At 42.4% G+C, this 20,565-nt stretch overlaps 1 protein-coding gene across 1 annotated transcript in view; it reads right to left on the bottom strand.

Moving 5' to 3' along the window:
• Window positions 1–20,565, bottom strand: part of Utrn (utrophin) — a 507,673-nt gene that overhangs the window by 352,678 nt on the left and 134,430 nt on the right. The window contains exons 8-17 of the mRNA XM_059272738.1: window positions 18,093–18,208; window positions 16,972–17,132; window positions 12,248–12,451; window positions 10,922–11,103; window positions 9,695–9,845; window positions 8,297–8,416; window positions 7,016–7,117; window positions 2,798–2,905; window positions 2,349–2,528; window positions 913–1,082 (exon numbers count right to left, since the gene is read on the bottom strand). Of these exons, the coding sequence (XP_059128721.1) occupies window positions 913–1,082; window positions 2,349–2,528; window positions 2,798–2,905; window positions 7,016–7,117; window positions 8,297–8,416; window positions 9,695–9,845; window positions 10,922–11,103; window positions 12,248–12,451; window positions 16,972–17,132; window positions 18,093–18,208 (1,494 nt within the window). The remainder of the gene's footprint in view (window positions 1–912; window positions 1,083–2,348; window positions 2,529–2,797; window positions 2,906–7,015; window positions 7,118–8,296; window positions 8,417–9,694; window positions 9,846–10,921; window positions 11,104–12,247; window positions 12,452–16,971; window positions 17,133–18,092; window positions 18,209–20,565) is intronic.

Below are 20,565 nucleotides of genomic sequence, written 5' to 3'. Positions count from 1 at the left end.
CCAGGTGTGCGAGTCAGTCACGAGACACCATTAGGAGGCAGAAAACAGGCTTGGGGGCAAAGAGAAAGTCAGCTGGTACACCTTGAATCCTGCTTTCTCTAACAAAAGCGAGACTATGAAAAGCATATCGTTTTTGATTCGGGTCCCTCATAACAGCCCATGTACCTGAGTCCCGGGATCTCACTGCAGGGGGAAGCATGAGAACAAGCTTAAGGCCGTGTTGAGGGTCACTGTGACCAGGCCTATGAGATCCAGGACCTGGAACACAGTACATCTTAAAGGACCTGACACAGCCAAGGCCCAGGAAAGGCCGCTGAGTTCTTCTAACAAGCTCCAGTTTTCTTCTGCATCAATAAGATAAAAGAAATATTTTAACCCAAGAGAGGTCTTTCAGCTAAATAGGAAGACTCTATTTAGAAACCTGATAAAGAAATTAACAAAGAAAACCTGGACTCATGGAAGAAGAGGCGGATGGGGAGGAAAAGGCAGGAAAAATGAGAGACCAAAAATGCATTATTTCCCTGAACTGCTATTTTAACAGTGAGAAAAGGAAAGAGATTCACAAAGAATAAGGAATTTATCAGAAGCCAAACTGTCAGTACTTTAACATCTGAAAGAAAGAATAAAGGAGGAGCTGCAAACAATCCTTCTGGGGTTGGGGGATGGATGGGGAAGGAGAGACGAAGAGTTACATCACATCAGTCTCCAGATTTAACAGAGGCTGAATAAAATCCCTTGGGGCAATTTAGATGCTTAGATCCTGTGAAGCAGAATATTCCAAAGACTCAAAAGGCAGCAAATGAGTTCAGGACTGAATTTCCATAATAATGAGTATGTCTAAATTCACATGTGATTAGTGATTAGTGCAAGTTACGTTATGCGCAGGCCTGACGTTGGGATGGAGTCTCTCACTTTTTCTTGGCCTCCGCGTCCACATGGATCTGCCTCTTCTTTGGCGGGGGAGGAGGGGGCAGCTCCTGCTTAGACTTTTTGGTCGTCCCTTGTTCTCTTACATGAACGGTCTCCAAAAGATCCTTCTGAGAAATCTGGGACATGCCAAGTTTTGCTACAGCCTGAGTCACCTGAAAGAAAAGCCACAGCAAGCTTTGTCTTTACACGAAGGCCTTTACTGAGAGATAGTCACACAAAATTCTCCCTATGAAAATGTACATTTCAAACCAAGCATGGTGGCACACACCTATAATCCCAGCACTTGGTAAGTAGAGGCAGGGGTTGGAAGTTCGAGGCTAGGCCAGAGTTATATAAAAGCAAAGTCTACTTCAGTGGCTACTTGTATGTAACTGGCTCCAGATTTTATCTCCAAGTTAGCCATGGCCATGCCATCTTGTATTGTTCCTCCACTGTGTTTGAATAATGGCAATTCCCAAAACCAAAGTAATTTTGTTTCAAGAACTACAGTGACTTGTTTTTCTAGATTCTTGCTCTGGCCACCTTGCTGACTCCCAGTAATGGCTGGCCAAAAGAGATGTTTATTGACATTTTCTAAGTTACCACTTACCTTGTCTTTGCACAGGACAAAAGAGGAACACGTTAGTGTCCTTTGCCTCTCCCCTTTCTGTCCTGTAACTCACTACCCTGGCCCCCAAGCAGATGGTAGGCTCCAGTTCCTGAACTGGAGACCCACTCTGCAGGCTTTTCTCCCAAATGAAAATCGTGTGCTATCATTGCATAGCTCATACCCTTGCCTGTCTTTTCTTCTCACTGGCCTTATACTCCAAGACAAGTTAATGACCCCAAAATAGAACCTTCTGTCTGTTCACAGCATCCCATGCCCCATTCTCCACCCCTGGCAACCTCACAGCATCCTATTCCCCAGTCCCCATCCCTGCAAGACAATTAGTGCCTCTCATTCTGCCAGACTTTGCCCATCGTGCACATTCCATATGTCCAGAGCCACACTGCGCATGACTGGCTTCTTTTGGTTTATCACAAAGTTTTCCTGGTTCAGCCACATTATGTCTCCAAGTTAGCCATGGCCATGCCATCTTGTAATGCTCCTCCACTGCGCTTGAATAATGACAGTTCCCAACACCAAAGTAATTTTGTTTTAAGAACTACAGTAACTTGTTTTTCTAGATTCTTGCTCTGGCCACCTTGCTGACTCCCAGTAATGGCTGGCCAAAAGAGATGTTTATTGACATTTTCTAAGTTACCACTTAACTTGTCTTTGCACAGGACAAAAGAGGAACATGCTAGTTTGTCGATGACTCATTCATTGTTACTGTCAATTAGTACTGCACACTTTGGATATGAGACTGCAGTTATCTGTTCCTAAACACTTACAATTTTACTGCATGGTGGAATATACTACCCAAAGCAAAAGGTACCTGGTTCGAAGAGTCTTCTAGTCTCTGAACCAAAGAATCCCATCTCTGTGTTAGTTCCTCTGAGTCACTGCTCATCTTCTGAGACGCCTTGGGATTATTGAGTAGTTGACCCACATCCTGGCCAATCTCACTCAGCTGGTCCAATGTTTGCCTCTTCATTTCCATGTCTTCCTTCAAGATCTAGCATGTGAAATATTTATCAGACAACTCTCTCTCAACAAGGCTTCTCTTCCTCGGGGAGTGTAAGCAGGTAGATTGGTGGTACTACGGACAACATGTTCTGCTATTCTCTATGCTGCAATAAATGGGTCTTGGTTTGGTACCATGGATGGCAGCCTTAAGTAATGGGAAACGAGCCATAGGCTGTATTCACTCAACTGTATTAACACTTAGTTACAAAACACTAGACATCACTGGTGTACAACGGACATTGACAGCCACACACTTACCGCCAGACGTCGGACACTGACACTCAGTTCCCTTTGGTCTTTGAAGTTGCTGGTCTGGACTTTATTCAAAGCCTCTTCCTTTTCAGTGAGCCAAGCTTCCAACAAGCACTACGAGTAATAACGAAAGTTGGAAATATACATGGGAAATCATCTGGTGATTCGCATAAGTTCCCAAATATCTAACCTGTATTAATGGTGTCACATTTAATGGAGGATAATAAGAACTTCAAATACCCAAGTCCAAGAAACAAATGACTGGCAAAAGCATTAGCCTCCAACAACTTACAACAGATTAACTTGCCATTAGTCCTAAACTAGGGTAACTGGTACGGTGTGGACAGAGTTCAGTGTGTCCCCCCTCCCCCCAAGGGCTACTGTGCTGGAAGGTCGTGGTCACCAGTGTGGCAGGTGAGAGGTGGAGAGTTCAGTAGGAGGTCACTGAGGGTGCTGCCCTCACAAGGAAAGAATTTTCTGGGGCTTCCATAAGTCCCTGAGAATCACTGGTACCAAAGAGCAAGGCTGACCCTTTCCTGACCTCTGGCTTTCTATGTCCCTACGGGATCTCTCCCTTTGGGGTCCATTCCCACCACAATGCTAAGTGTTGTGATGTGACACACAAGGGCTTCTCACCAGAGCTAGCACCATACTCTTTGACGTCTCCACCTCTAAAACTATGAATGAAGCAAGCCTTTAGGACTGTGGGTGCAACTCAGTGATAGAGCTACTAGGTGCAGTCCTTGGTAGCACCTCATGAAAGACTATAAATAAAAATGTCTTTATACATTACTAGCCTCTAGGATAGTTTGGTTTGTTTGTTTGTTTGTTTATGGGGTCTTGCTAGTGTATCAAGCTGGCCTTGAACTCGAAATCCTCCTGTCCCAGCCTCTTGAGCACCTGGGACTCACAGGTATATGACACCAAAGCTGGCTAAGGATTTTATTATAACAGAAAAAAATTATTCCATATAGTAACTAAGCCTAAATCTCAAGAAAGTGAGTAGCTAAAAGATACTAAATCCAATTATGCCAAGTTTTTAAAAAATCCTATAATAACTCTAAGTTTTTTTGTTTTGTTTTTTTCTTGGGATAGGAGGGTTCGAGATGGGGTTTCTCTTTGTAACAGCCCTGGCTGTCCTGAAACTTACTCTACAGATCAGGCTGGCCTTGAACTCACAGAGATCTTCCTGCCTTTGCCTTCTAAGTGCTGGGATTAAAGGTATGCACCACCATCACCCAGCATAACTCTAAGTTTTAATCAAAAGGAAGCTCAGAGGTTTTCTTGTCCCTGCTTCACATTTTAGAGAAGAGGACAGAAGTCAAGTGATATGTTCGAGGTCAGATAGCTAGTTACTGGCTGAGCTGGGTCATGGACTCCTATCCCTAAATCAAAGGTCTGTCCACAGCACCATGCAGGAAAAGTATGCATATGGTCAAAGTTCAAAAGCAATTACATTGAAGGAGGAAATCTGAGGATGGCCCAAGGCCAACACCAAAATATTTCAAAGTCACAGCCAAAAGTGCATGTTCTTTTAGAAGATGCTGAGTGATGTAGTAAGATAACCTTAAGGGGCCAACTGTGGCAGAGTTAAAACCGTCCCCCAAAGGAATAAGTATTACAGAAATGCTTTTCTGTATAGCTTTAGAGGCAAGGGCTTACTTCTGCACTTAAAATGGGATGAATTCTTTCTTGATTGTCTTATGAATCAGTTTATTGACAGGCTATTCCTTATCTTTGTAGTCTACCACCACCACTACCACCACCCCAAAAAGATAAAAAAAAAAAAAAAAGACAAATGCAGATCCTATCTACAGTCTAGCAAAGTTGATAAGATATGTGCAGGTGTGCGTGTGCGCACACACACACACACACACACACACACACACACACAGAGTTAACGTGTCCTAGCAGTAGTCAATAGTGAATGGATGGTTGATTTAAAGCTTCTTGTGATAAAAATGACCAAAACTTGATATTCCTTGGCTTTTAATTTTTTTTTTTAATTTTGAAGTTATTCCAGACGTCAATGAATTATTTCACTTAGATGTCTTAGAGTTTCTATGACTGTGATGACACACCATCATGACCAAAAGCAACTTGCTGAGGATAGACTTTATCTCCTCTTTCAACTCTCAGGTCCTACCCCATCTCTGAGGGTCTTGGGCAGCACAGCAGGAAGAGGCCTTATTGAATGAGATGACTGCCTTACTCTTCCGGGTTTGCTCTGCTTTCTGCTACAACTCAGGACCACCTGCCTGGGAGGATCACCACAGTGAGCTGGGCCCTCCCACAGCAATCACTAATCAAGAAAACACCCCCACAGACTCGCCTACTGGCCAATCTGATGGAGACATTGTCTCAATTGAGGTTCCTCTTCCCCGATAACTCAAGGTTGTGTCAAGTTGACAAAAAAAAAAAAAAACAATAAACAAACCAGGACAGTAGAAAAGCCACACTGACTTTTTTCTGACAATACTGATGCCAATTATAATTACTGAAGCAAAATATTTAACTACTGGAGGGGACACTTTGACCTGAACATGAAGTTCCAGGTTAACGTACATATTGCTGAAGTGCAGCAGCCACATGTCAAAAAGCAGAACTGAGTCTATTATATGATGTCTGTTTTGAGATAGGATCTCACAGCCCAGACAGGCCTCAGACTTGCTACATAGCTGAGTATAAACTTGAATTTCTGATCCTTCTGTCTAGTGCTGGGATGACAGGTACCCACCACCACACCCACTTTATGAGTAATGAAAGAATTAACCCAAGGTTTCATATATACTAGGAAAGTGCTCTACCAAGTGAGCCACATTCATATATCCATCATGTTATCCTTAATTGAAAGAAGAGGAGGAGGAGGAGGAGGAGGAAGAAGAAGAAGAAGAGGAAGAGGAAAAGAATGTAGAAGAACAGCAACAGGGGCTACCATGCTTATCAATCACTTAGGTCTGGACAAGTTTTTCCAACACGATGTTTAAAATGTATGTACTATCAGCCACTGCATATGGTGAGCCACAAGATCTCACCCATCTGGTTCCTGATCCCCAGATAGAGAATAGAACTCCTTTTTCTGGATAGAAGTGTGGTGTATTTAGAAGAGTCAAGATGGACACTGTGGGAACATTGCATCCGCTTATTTTCTAGACTACAAGTGTTTGGCACTGGGGAGAAGAATCACACTTTTTTGTATTCTGTTTTGATAATGACTCTTGTGGCAAGCTAAAGGGTGAACAAAGGGCCACCATTCTAACAGAAAAACTACCACAGCGCAACTGAGTGTTCATTCGAAGGCAATGCCAGAAAGTATTTTCTCATTCATTTCAGCCCATATGCTGCTAAAAGTTAGGAGGAAGACTATAATTTAATGTTCACAGAGTATTGAGGCTATACCTTTACCTGTTATTTACTGACCACAAACTACATGCTGGGAATTGTGTTGGTACATGTTCAAATGCATCACTCAATGGAAACCCACTAGTAATTATAATGTGAAAAGTAAGTTAAGAATAGAAGAGATCTAAGCGCTAACATTATATTCATATATATATATATATATATATATATATATATATATATATATATATTCATAAATAATGAACAGAGATCAAATGATTATTACCATGGAGCTACATACCATGACCATAATGAATTAAGCTGTATAAATGGACATAATATTGATAGAAATTTGACTTTCAAAATAATAAATAGGGGCTGGAAAAGCTGCTCAGTCGGTAGGGTGCATGGCTATGTACAAGGACCTGACTTCACTCCCCAGCACAGGAAGCAGCATAGCACCCCATGCCTGTAATGCCAGCATTTACAGGCTGGAGACAGGAGAATCAGGACCTCAAGGTCATCTTTAGCTACACTGTGAGTCTAAGAACGAAATAAATAAGTAATCAAGCAAACCAAAAATGTAGGCAAGCAAATGAATTAACTACTTCAATAAGCAGCAGTCAATATTGAATAGACGGTCCATTTAAAGCTTCAAGTGACATAAGTGGTCAAAACGCTTGCTTTCCCTTTGTTTCTAAGCATTTTTTTCAATTTTAAAGTTATTTGCAAACTTCAATCAACTATTTCCCAAATTTCAAAATGATTTAAAAAAATCTCCTTCTGAAGGAAGGGAAGAGGGTAGCTGTGTTCCACAGCCATAATGAAATGATGAGCTCCTTGTCACTTTTGTCTTTGAGGGACAGAAGTTTCATGCCATACCTGTTCTTCCAGTAATTCCTGCCACAGAATGCTGATTTCCTGCAGCCTGGTCCAGCGTTCTTCCGTCCATCGGCACACAGCAGTCCAGCGCTCGCCCAGTTTCTAGGGAAGGGAGAAGCCCGCCTCCGTCAGAACAGCCAGGAGGCACAGTCACTACAGTTTCCCTAGAAAGTTGTGATTGCCATAGCTCCATGTTATAAAGCACCAACTTATGAAAAGTACTTTTAAGGGTATGGGTGAGAAAAAGAACTAGCTTGCATAGAATGTAATTACTTAAATTACTCAGAGCTGAGAAAAAAAAATGGCTAGAATTCCTGTTCCTATTTCACCAAGGGGTTTGTATGGGAATGCAATATATTTTCAAACTGGGTACATGTGTCTGAGATTTCATATTTATTTATTTATTTATTTATTTATTTATTTATTTATTTATTTATTTATTTATTTATTTTCATTTTGTGGAGCCAAATCCAGAGATCTGCATGTGCTCAGCAAGCATTCAACCACTGTGCTACAACTACAATCCACATTTACTTTCTCTACTGCAAACTTTCCAGGCTAAGTTTGCCTTCACAAATTCTTCAAGTGACCTCACACAGGAACGCCTGTGGATCATTTGCATGAGTTCCTGTGCTTTCAAATTTTGTTAACATTACAGTCTTGCTGAATTACAGTCTCGTGCCTTCACTGCAAGGAAGGGCTGGATTGAAGGAAGGAACACCTGGATAAGCCTGTAACCCACATAATGTGGAGCCCCAGCTGGGAAGTACAACCAAAGGTGGGTGTCATGGCTTGTGCCTCACCTCCACTCCATCCCACCCAGAAATCAAATAGGAATTTTAATTCTCAAAGTCTTGCATGAATAGTTTCAAGAGAGTGGAAGTTTAGCTTGAGGATGGGCTTTGTTTGGGGGTTTTGTTTCGTTTTTGTTTTGAATTAGATTAAATCAGGGCATGAAGGTGGTCCCAACATGATCAAATCCTAATGGTTTAGTAAATTAAGGAAGGGACACCACACAGACACACACATGCTCCAGTTCCATTGGGATCTAGCCAAGGGAGAACATGTGTCAGGCTGTCTGGACTGCCAGCCTCCAAAACTGTGAGCTAAGTAAACTTTGTTCATTATAAAGTAGCCTGCCTCGGGAACTTCATTACAGTAACAAAAAAATGGTTAACAGAGTCTACTTTTTAGACTAGGATGCGTAGGAGGAGCAAGTAGGTAGATCTTGACTAGAGAGAAGATTTTAGGCCCACCCTACTCTTTTTCCAGTGTCCTTACCTGTAACTGATCTTCCAGAACAGCTGTGGCACTCTCCCCACTGTTTTCATCAACAATGACCACCATGTGAGTTAAGGAATTTACCTTCACCTGCTCGGCTTCAAGGTCGTTTTGCAAACTCTGGAGGAAAACAAAAATAATATACACTATGATTTCTGCTCTTTCCCTTTGTCAGTAGTAATTAAGGAAACCTAATGAGGCATTGTATTGCCATTTCCAATCATTCCCCTGAGTACTTCTAAAGAAAGAAGCCCACACACACCTGTACATTTCATTATGAACCAGTCTGAAAGCGCAACATCCAAACTGATTGCAAATGTAATGCCATCTTTAGTCCTAATTCTGCCCAAAAACAAAAGAAGAAGAGGAAGAGGAGGGAAAGGAGGAGGAAGAGAAGGATAGCGTGTGTCTATTCTAGGAATAAAGACAAAAATATATCCAAGTGTGGTTATCCCAGCACTCAAGAGGCAGAGGCAGAAGGATCTCTTAGTGCAAGGCCAGCTTGGTCTGCATAGAAAGTCCCACGTCAGCTGGGACTACATCATGAAACGCTGTCTCAAAAAGATAGAAATGTAGGACTGGTGGATCTAAAAGTCCAGGGTTTAGAGTTTAACCACATAAAATCACAGGTCATTTTCTCTAGCCCTATAAGGCGTGAGATGTGAGATGAGGAAAATGCTATATGATTCATAGAAGCTATTCTGATTAGCTCCCCAAGAGAGCAACCAAGAACAAACATATGGACGTCTTCACTTGCCCCTTCCACAGGAAGAGAACAGTCATTAGACATCTGTAGAGAGTAATTTGTTTCAACACTAGCAATAGTGTTATGAAATGCCTCTTGGGTAGTGCTTAATGTAACCCTAAAGCTTTATTAATTGCTTATCTAGATGTTCTCCTGATCAGTAAGAGTGTCTCTCTACCTTTCCTTTCTTCTACTGTGAAAACTGAACCACTGACGCTGGAACCAAGTTACACTGCCCGCTACATTTTGGCTCATCACACAGTGCCCCATGCACGCCCTTGTGAGAAGAGGCAACGATTATCCTTGCAGGATTAGGTCTAGATACATCTTCCAATTTGTTTCTCTGCCCACATTCTGCATTAATGCCCACACACCCAGGTTCTCATGCACTTGTGAGTCCAAAACTGTCCTTGCCAAATGTCATACACTTTCAGAAGAACGACACAGACATCTATGCAAAGCTGTCCCTCTCAACCCTGGCTCAGAAATTTTGCCTCCCCAAAAACACCGCTATACGCTCCTAAAAAAAGTAAAAATAAAAAATAAAACACAGAAGTATCCCAACTCCATACTGAGAGAACATCAGGTCCCAGGAAGGCTGAATGCCACCTTCCTATGCGATGAGGTAGAAAAGAAACAAGGGGCCAATTTACTTTATGTTCTTCAAGCAGCTTTTGCAGGGACCACAGGTCATCACCCGGCGGGGCGCTTTCCATCTTCTGAATGCGTTCTTCCGTGAGGGTCAGCCAGCCTGAGAGCTGCTGCAGCTGCTTCTTCTGCAGTCCCATCAGCACGTCGTGCAGCCTGGCCAGGGGGACACAGCATTAGTCCCTCCAGCGTGGTCCCTGGCAGAGGCACCTACTCCAGGCACCAGGAAAGTGGGAGCGAGACAGTGAACACACCCTTGTCTAACCTATTCAAGCAGCAGAGCGTCCATCGACGTAGAAACTAAGAGGGGAAAGCTTTTATTATAGTCATAACTGGAGTCCATTAAATGCAGCCCAAGAACATAAATAACAGCTCCTGGTATTCATAACAGAATCATTGTTTCTACACTCAGGAATTCCTGCCTATTAAATTGGTGGAAATGGCAATGGAATGTGAAACACAGTGTGGAAAGTGAAACAGACCACGGGCTAAGGTTGCTCCAGAACACTGAATGGGATGCCCGTGCCACACTGTCCTGCCGTCACCTCCCAGCAGTGCCTTGCTGATGGTAATGCTACTCCAAAGCAACAGCCGTCCATGGAGGTAAGTTTGAACTGTCAACTCAGCACAGCCTAGAATCACCTGAGATGACAGTCTCAATGAGGGGCTGTTTAGATGAAGCTGGCCTGTGGCACTGAGTTGATGACCTTAATTGATATGGGAAGGCGCGTCTGAAAAAGCAGCACCATTCCCTGGTTGGGGCCCCGGACTGTATGAGAGTAAAGAAAGGTAGCTGAGCACTAAGCATGGGTGCAAACATTCCTCCTGGTCCTGATGGTGGAAGAGATGTGACTACTTATTTCCAGCTCTTGTCCCTGTGATGTCCCCAAAATGATGAGACCGTAACCTGGAATTGTTAGCTAAGATAAGCCCTTTGTCCCATAAGTTACTCTCGGTCAGGGTATTTTATCACCACAACAAAAATAAAATGATGGTATATCATCTATGCAAAATATCCTTTCCCTTCTGACTCCCTCTCACATCCCAGCTTTCTCCTCAAAGAGGAAACAAAGGTCATAAACATTCTAGCGACACGACCCACAGGAAGGAGTCAGAACCCCGCCCGGTCAGCTCTGTACTGATCCTACTCACAGGTCCACAGACCTGTACTTAAGCTTCACTGTGCAATGCGGTCTGGGGAGTGAGGCTCTTGTTTCTGGAGCTCCACTCACCGGGACTGCCTCTCCATGCTCTCCACCCGGAGGGCCTCCCACCTCGCGTTCAGCAAGGTCATCTGCTCCTGGATCTCGAACTCCTCCTCGTCAGACAGAGTGCCTTGCGTCATCAGTTGGTTCCCAGCCTGCAGGACACTCCCCACGCTGCTCTGGTGTGCTGTCAGCTCCATCATGAAAGCCTAGCAAAGGACACTGTGGTGAGCGGTGAGGCACTTATTGCAAAATAAACAAAAAAATAAAAAATGAACTGCTAGTGCATAACCTCCCTATCAATGCCACAGAGAAAGCAGCCTACAGGAAGCAAAGGTAAAGGAGCCTGATGGGATGTATTAAGCTCCGAAAATGTGAAATAAGCATCAACTAGAACTCAAAAGACAGCTAGGTCAAAGGAAACAATGTTGTGGATGATAACACTTGCCTTTCAAACTTTTACATTTGTTTATTTGTGTGAGCTCCCATGTACATGTGTGTGTGTGTGTGTGTGTGTGTGTGTGTGTGTGTGTGTGTGTGTGTGTAGGGGGCATAGAATCACAGGACAACTTGTGAGGGGTGGGTCTCTCTTTCTACCAAGTGAGTCTCAGGAACAGAACTTGGGTCATCAGGCTTGGCAGCAAAAGCCTTTACCAGCTGAGCCTTCTCTTTTAAGTATATACTGATTATGTTGTTCATAGATCATAAAGGTGGAATTAGGATTATATATAAAAAATAATTTAAAAAACACCACATTCACACACAAGATAAACTTCTTATGAAATATTACTATTTCTACTCTTTTCAATCACAAATGCAAAATAACATCACACACACATCAAAAAAAAAAAAGAAAAAAGAAAAAAAAACCTGCTTAACTAAAAAGAATTCCCCCATACAGCAAAAGATACTACTATAGCAAATAGCTCTCCTTGCATAAAATTGTGCAGGAACACTGGATATAACACTGGCTTAATCAGATAACAAATAAAAATAACAGCTTTTAGGGTAGCATCAGAAACCTAATGATTTGGGATACCAGTTGGTCATTTTGATTTTTAACTACAGCTAAACACTTCAAAAAGGAACATCTATATGCACTGATGTCCATCAGCAGTTCTAAAAAACACATGAGCTGCCATCAGATTGAAGTCTGGGATCCGATTCCCATGAACTGTCCATCGCCCACTCCAGTTCTCTGACGAAGTCCATTTAAAGAACACAGGCACTACACCGTGACCTTTTTCACAGAGCAAAATTCAGGAATGAGCAAGCCGATCATGAAGTCACCCCATCCACCCCTAAGTCAGGCATCACCCCAGACAGATCTGGCTCTCAGCCACAGATATTTACTTCATGGGTAGCAAACTGCTCTTTGACTTCTTCAACATCGTCAGAAATGTCATCTTGTTCCTGGAACGTGTCCTCCGCAGACAGGAGCCATGTCAACACTTCCTCTAGAGCTATCTGGTAGCTATCCAAATCCATGTCCACCTCGGTGACAGTGCTGGGGGTCTCGGCGCGGGGACTCTGGCCTTCCTCTGCCAGCACTGCGCTCTGTGGAAACAAAACCACAGCAGTCGTGAAGATACAGGTGTTCGCCAAACTCTCACTGTCTGGAACAACCAAGCAGGGACCAGGGTCTCAGGAGACAATCCAATTCTCAGGAGCTGAGCGAGCAAAGCCATGAAGGGCACTTATTCGGTGCAAGAAGACACCAAGGAATACAAAACAGAGTACGCGTATGAGTTCCACATTTGAGGAGATTCTAACATAGAGTCAGGGAGAGAAAAATATCCTGCATGAGTCACTGCTGAACAAAAATAAATGGCTCTCCAGTAAGCTCTAAATGCCAGTGGTCCCATAAAGGGACACTATTGGACTTCACGACATAGGGAATTTTGATGGAGGACAGAAAACATGCTGGCCCTTGAACAATGGTTGCAATTTACAGAAAAACATCGAGCCAGGAACTCTGCTTTGACCCCTGGTTAAAATTCTTTCATGACCCCACATTTGAGTGTTGCATGTTAAACAGTGAACAATGGCGGACATGCAACCTGTGGTACTGACGGGATTTTGTGTTTCATTTTTGGAGGCAACAGCTCTCTGGTTTATGTGCTGCTCTGTTTGGGGTTTTTGGTTTGGGGGTTGAGGCTTGTAGAAGAAAACTCTGCCTATCTCTATCTAGTTTCTCTTGAAGAACGTTCTGGTCTTGTAATCAAGCCTACTGCCTCCTTCTTCTTTAGTTCCCCTTCAAAGCAAAGCTTATTTAAAACTTATGAGCAGACCACCCCATGTTCAATCCTCTAACGCATTTTGAAATAAAATATTCCACACACACATGAATGAAGAGATGGCTCACATATGTAACCCCTAGTGTGTCCTAACATTCTGTTTCAACACTGTCTCAACATTTGCACCCAAACGACTGAAAAGTTGGCAAATCCATTTTTCTAGTTTTACGTTTAGACCATACAATTAATCGACCAATTAAAATGACTCTGATAAGAGCTATGCTGGAACAACACACACCAACCAGAAACAAGAGGAGACAGCCATCACGTGTTTCTCCCAGAAGCTTCTCAGTGGCCTCCTCTGGCGCTGACCCCTCCTGTCTTCCCCAGCTCTCCTTCCCAGGAGCAGAACACAATGGTCGCTCCCAGTTCAGTGGTCCTGCCCATCTGTGAGTGATGGACCTCCTGAAACTTCTTTTTCTTTATATACTTTGAGTGATATCTTCCCTTTCTATTGGATTTTTAAAAAATAATCCATATCCCGTAGATATTCTATTTCTAGTAAAAACTCTTTTCTAACTTTCAGCAGTTCTGACACCTCCAGTGTCTATAAGATACTTCAAACCATATTCACATTTAAACACGCCATTCCTTCACCCCAAAACTTACTCCCCCTCAGGCTCCATGCACCTAAGTACTCCAGCTGAAAACCTGGCTGACAGACTTGGTCTCTCTCTCTCTCTCTCTCTCTCTCTCTCTCTCTCTCTCTCTCTCTCTCCCATCTCCCACGTTTAATCTGCAAGGCCGTCCTACCTTCAAAGTTCACCGCAAATCCACGCAGACCTTCCACATCTACAGCCACCTACGTCTCTCCTCGGGACTACAATGACTTGCTAACGTTTGGCACCCACCTCCCAATCCATTTCCCAGACAGCGGAGAGAACGATCCCTCTCATGGCTTCACACCCACGGGACTCCCTGCCTGAAATCCTTCACTGTCTTCTCAACGCTCTTAAGTCACAATTTAAAATTCTTCACATAGTTCACCATCATACTGAGATGGCGAGAATCAGAGAAAGACAGTGTGGGCACATGGAGATGGATCTTAATGGGTTAATGAGAGACGACTTTGCTTATAGATTCTGTCTAAACTGAGGAAAGAGGGGCAGCTTACTCAGGGACCATATAGGTAGAATACACTCCACACATGGAATTCAACATACATAAGAATAAGGGGAAAAAATCCCACCTTGACTGAAATTATAGCGTAAGAGGTATTAAATTAACATTAGAACTTGAGGTTGGAGCCCAAAAAAGTTGTTTTAGAGAAATCAAATGAATCTGTTCAACTGAGTTACAGGAGTTAGTTGAATGAACCAGTCATCATAAGTCAAAACACTGGCTAACTAAAAGACAAATAGTGTCAAGCCATAGGAAGGAAAGTAAGCTAAATTCTCAAAGTAAAATCCTGAAATCGTAGCACTAAGGTATCTCTAAAGGTGATTTGGGAGCCAATGTCCAGCATGTCAAACTAGGAATGTTGGTGATCAGCCAAGGGTCCTCTGTGTAGGCACGCATCCATGAGGGAGGGGTGGAAGGCAGGCTCAACATGCAAAGACTCAGTGGGCATTCGTTTATAAACAGGTCTTCAACAGTCTCATTTTTAAAGAGATGCAGAGATTACCTACAGGCCACCTAATGCTACTCAGCATGTGGGAAGAAAGGAGAGCCGGAGAGGGATCTGGTTGTCAGTAACAGAGATCAGTGGGCAGCAGGACAAGTAAACAAGGAGATAGTTAAGACTTGATCGCTTTTGATTTCCTCACTTAATGTAACTCAACCTCTAAGTTAGCAATAAAAGCATACAAGCGGAAAGGTAAGAGTTAACATGCTTATCCGTAGACAAACAGTACATGGTTTCTGGAATTCTTACCATGTCACCTTGCACCCTAAATAGAAGTGATTGTTTTATCTAAATACCATAAAATAAACAAAGTCCAATTTTCTCTCTCTGTCTCTGTCTCTGTCTCTGTCTCTGTCTCTCTCCCATTAACTATTATTACGTGGGTGGGTGCACACATATGGAGGTCAGTGAACAACTTTATAAGCTGATTTCCTTCTTCTACCTTTATGTGAGTTCCGGAGATCTAACCCAGACCCATCAACCTTCGGCACGAGCAAAATGAAAAGAAAAACCCAGAACACCATCTGAGTGACCCAAAGCAGAGAAGCATCCACACGACCAGAGCCACAAAAGAATAATTTGCAGAAATTAAGGGTTTTTCTTGTGCATTATTTGATGGTCAAAAAAAAAATATGGATTCACAATCAGGCCCCATCTCCCCACTTTTCCTCCTCAGTAATTTTTCTCCTTCTTCTAAAAATTACATTATTTTTGAAATGGATAAAAATAAAAATGATTAGCACATGCCATCCAAACTCTAAAAGAACAAGTAGATTCTCTAAATCTCATAGAAGTGTGGGGGAAGATACTATGTTTAAGATTATTATCATAATTAGAGAATTAAGTAATTAAAAAAAAAAAGAATTTGCTAAATGAGAATGTCAAAACAAATCCAGAGGGAAATGCTATAATAATGATAGGTAGGCAGGGTTACTGAATGTTCATTCCAAGTGTTGTCTTTACCAAGAGGGTAATATTAACCACAACAGTTGCGAGGCCACATCACTGACCCCATATAAGTACCAGAGGATGAAGTTTAAGCTCGAAGACACACACATTCTTTCTCCTCCAAAACGCACTTCTTACAAATCTGAAATGCTCACCCCTCTTTCTTCCTGTATGTGCATATCCATGTGGTACGTGATGTGGTAGCCAGGTTGATGTCAGGTATATTCTTCACTTGCTCTTATATATATGATTGAGAGTGTGTCTCTCATTGAACCCGGAGCTCATTCAGCTAAGCTGGCTGGCCAACGAGCTCCCATGACCCACCTGTCCCTGCCTCCCAGCACTAGCATTCCAGGGGTACCACGGAACCCAACATTTATGTGCATGGGGACAACCTAACTCAGGTCCTTGTGCTGAGCAGCAAACCCTTTACTGACTGAGCATCACCCTAGCTCCCCTACTACCTCTGAACTTACTAAAACATTAGAAGGTGTGACTTTCAATATCTGAACAAAGAGTCTTCCTTTTATGAATGAAGACGACAGGGATTTTGGAGAAAAATCACAAAGAGATGAAACGTGGGTTGAGTCAAGGCAGGATAAGGGAGGAAGAAAAAAAGATCCATTATTCATATCTCCTTAGGAAAACCTCATTTACACTCTGATGAAAATATCTGTTAGCCCGTCTACGGAAAATGTGATAAGCCATTTATGGGGGACTGCCTCTCCTAAGGAAAATGGAAAGTAAGGTGTATATTTTACGAAGTCCTTATGAAAAGATAATGGGAAAAAAGTTCTTTATTAACGGCCCCCAAACATATAGAAAATTAATACCTAACAACAACAACAAAAAACCCTGAGATGACATGGGAGAAGCCATTACTCACACCTGACAGCAAACAATGGCAGGGGCTGACCACTGTGGTTACAAACCCACCCCTCAGCCGTCAGTTGACGGCAAAGCGCAGCCTTTAGCACGGCATGCAGCACCATGACCAACGGCCTCAGACCCTAACTCCAACTCACCATGTGAAAGAAAACACTTCTCTTCTTGCTAATCAGTTTGGCCGAGTCACACATACGTGTAACAGCATGCTAACTAAAAACAAACAAGCTTAGAAAAGACATAGATATCAAGAAATTATGACCCCATACCTATGAGAAAACAAAGGGGCAAGTCAAAAGTTCCAAGAAAAAATGCTCCAGTACCTGTATATTAATTTCTTCTTCATCACATTCTTTCTTGTACTTCCTTGGGAGCGTCTCCACCTCTCGGATGGCATCTATCGTGACTTGCTGAGGAAGCACCTCGAACAGAGACGTTAAATACATAATTATGGATTTCTTGTCAGGGAGCTGCACGGCAACATCTGGAAGCAGAAGAAAGGATGACTCAGATGTGCAAAACACGTGAACTGCTCGGCGTCAGGTAAAGAGGAACTGCCCTGGGACCCAGAAACAATGCCTCATTTATAAACCCTGCAACGCTGGGTCTCAGCAAATTGCTACTTCAAATCACAAAATATGAGACAGGGCCAAAGACTTATTCAACCTCCAGTTTGTAACAGCCTTCCATAAGCCGGGCAAGATGATGCGAATCTGCAATCCCAGCTCTTGAGAGGCTAAGGAAGGGGGTTCATGAGTTTGAAGGCTGCCTGGGCTATATACTAAGAGTATGCTTCAGGAGGAAATAGAAAAAATAAAAAAACTGTCTCAAAACACTCAAAGGCAAGCTATACAACTTGCCATTTAAAATATGGCACAGGCTCCATTCATACTATAGAGTGAACGGAATTCAAGCCTAAAGCTGCAGCTAGAATCTTCAAGCTATATGCAAATGCTCACACATACATGCATTTTAAGAAACTAAACCAACACTGAATTGCTTGTCTAACAAGTAGATTCCTAAAATTGTTTCAATGCTACTTGATACAACTTAACTATTATCCAGTGAAATAATTAACCCACTGCCTAAGGAACCTGCACAGTTAAGTGCAAAAGGAAAAATATCTGCAAAAAAATGGTTTGTGGGAGGTGGGAGGTGGGAGGTGGGAACTTATTGGCCAGCCACCTTAATCACTGTCTTAAGAGATAAGGTAGAAAGTGATAGAGAAAGGCACTTGTCTTCCTCTGGGCCACACATGCATACACATGGGTGCACACACCCACACCACTCACAACAAACACACACATGAAGGTAAATAAGAAAATAAATACAATAAAATGAAGATTCTTTGTCATAATACATTCTAAACATGAAAACAGCATCGCTTCTCAAGATTCAAAATGATAAAGTGGAATCAACTTCAACAGTATATTCTCAACCTTACCTTCAGGATCTAACAGCTTTTCAATCCCCAAGTAAGCATGGGCCTTGCTAAAAGCATGTTCAAGTCTCTCAATTGGGGACATTTTGACCACTCTGTCCCAGCTGAAGAGATCAGGCCTGAAATTACCACACAAACAAAATTCAGTAAAGGCAAAATACAACGGAGATGATGTAGACAGTGTCATAATCCATTACATTCTAAATTTGGATTTTTTTTAATTTATGGGTGCTACTGTAAATTGTTATCTTTTATATCTCAAAAGTTTATAAAATACATAAAATCAGAAAGTAATTGACAGACATGACAATAATAAGTAAGACAATCTACGGTTCTTGAAGGAGTTGAGTATATAGCATTTCCCAAATAGTAAAATATGGGTAGAGGAAACCTATCAATACAGAGAACACAAGAAAAAAAAAAGGACCCAGCAACAGTAGGAGAAATAAGCTCAAACCTAAATATATGAATTAGCACAATCAATAATTTTAATAGACTAAATCCGGCGATTAGGACAAAGGTTCTGGGCCTGGAGGTGCATAGTGCTCAGGGGGCTAAGACAAGAGGGTCACAAATTAGAGGGCAGCCTCATCTACACAGCAAGTTTCAGACCCTGACTTGGTGCCTCTACACGCCAAAAGAGACTAAGGTGAAAGACAGAAACCACGGCTGTAATTGTACTTCAGTTATTCTAACAACAAAGGTGCTGAGGGGATCGGTTCCCTTCCACTCACCCTCCTCCGTGACAGCTAGCGTTGTGTTTACATCTTGTCTTTCTTCCGGTCTCACGACTTGGACAGTATGACTGGCTTGACAAAGCTTAAGTCTCTCATTTTCTTTGCACTCCATCCTTGTACTTTAGACCCATCCTGAGCCCGGCATCCCCCACCCCCTCCCTACCACTTCCTCCCTGTCACTCAGCCACCGCAGCCACTAGCCTCCTGCATACCAGAAGGTTCTTCCCACTTACCTAGTGTATTTTTTTTTTAGTGTGCCTACCATCTCTATATAATACAACATTTACAGTTTCACAGCCACACACATACTCTGAGACAGAGTCTTCAACATATAGCCCAGCCAGGCCTCAAAATAGTTGTGTGGCAGAGAATGTCTCTGAACCCCTAATCCTTCTACTTTCCAAGTTCAGGGGTCAAGTGTGTACCGCCATGCCCACCTACAGTCTACATTTATTTTTTAATTAATGACTGTCTGCAGTTGGAAGGAATGGGATGTCTGTCTGTTTTGTTCCTGCTGTATCCTTGTGTCTAGTACAGGAAGCCACATTCCATATACTTGTGGAATCAATGAGCCAATAATTGCAAAAGGTACTAGATAAATTCAACAGTTTCTTAGCAGTACAGGGCAGCGCTGGAGAGATGGCTCAGAGGTTAAGAGCACTAACTACTCTTCCAGAGGTCCTGAGTTCAATTCCCGGCACCCACATGGTGGTTCACAGCCATCTATAATGAGATCTGGTGCCCTCTTCTGGCATGCAAAGTTACATGGTGGCAGATGTTGTATACATAATAAATAAATAAACATTAAAAAAAAAAGTACAGGGCAGCATCCTCAAGATGGTAAAAGAAGACTAGGAAAAGATGGGGAGGAAAAAGGTTTTTAACCCCATAGCAAGCTCAAAATACCAAAAAAAAAAAAAAAAAAAAAAAGCTATAGAAAACATCAATATTCTGGGAAAATATTAAAAGCACTGGCTTTGATATTAAGAGCAAAACATTCTTCTCACTGTCACTAATTTGAATCAACACTATATAAAGAACTGGAGCTAAAGAATTGGGGGGTGGAGGCTATCATATTTTTAAGGATATTCTAAACTTAGCCATGAGTACTTTACCATCTGAGCGCCTATCAGCAAAGATTAAAAAAAAAAAACTGAATAAAGACACAAAGAAACCCAAACCTGTAGTGTACAGAGACAAACTTACTATGACATAGGAAGTAAGTATAGAAAAGTGTACATCATTTGTATATAACAGCCAGGAACATTTAGGGAATTCAATGAGAAAATTAATAATTCATACTAGCAATGAAACATAATACAATTTGCCTGTCTGTTGCATTTAATCTTTGACACATGCAGAATTTATTTGGGGGTATTGTGTGGCAAGGCATATATTAATACATAGTTAAACAACTGTCTCATACCCCCAGTTAATTTGCAACATCAGCTCAACTGGTTATCAGGTCAATCAATACAAGAGAGCACCTCCTCAGCTCTTTTTTTTGAGACAGGGTTTCTCTCTCTAGCCTTGGCTCTCCTGGAACTCGCTCTATAGATCAGGCTGACCTCAAACTCACAAAGATCTGCCTGCCTCTGCCTCCTGAGTACTTGGATTAAAGGTGTGCACCACCACCTCCCCATTCTTCCTCACTCCTAACGCTTCCAGGATGAAACATGAGCGATCCTTCTCATACATCCAGCACAGTCAAATGTTGCCACTTTCACATGTGACCTATT

This window comes from Peromyscus eremicus, chromosome 8b, assembly GCF_949786415.1.
Source record: "Peromyscus eremicus chromosome 8b, PerEre_H2_v1, whole genome shotgun sequence".
Lineage (NCBI taxonomy): Eukaryota > Metazoa > Chordata > Mammalia > Rodentia > Cricetidae > Peromyscus > Peromyscus eremicus.
This window is presented reverse-complemented; position numbering and strand designations above follow the sequence as displayed.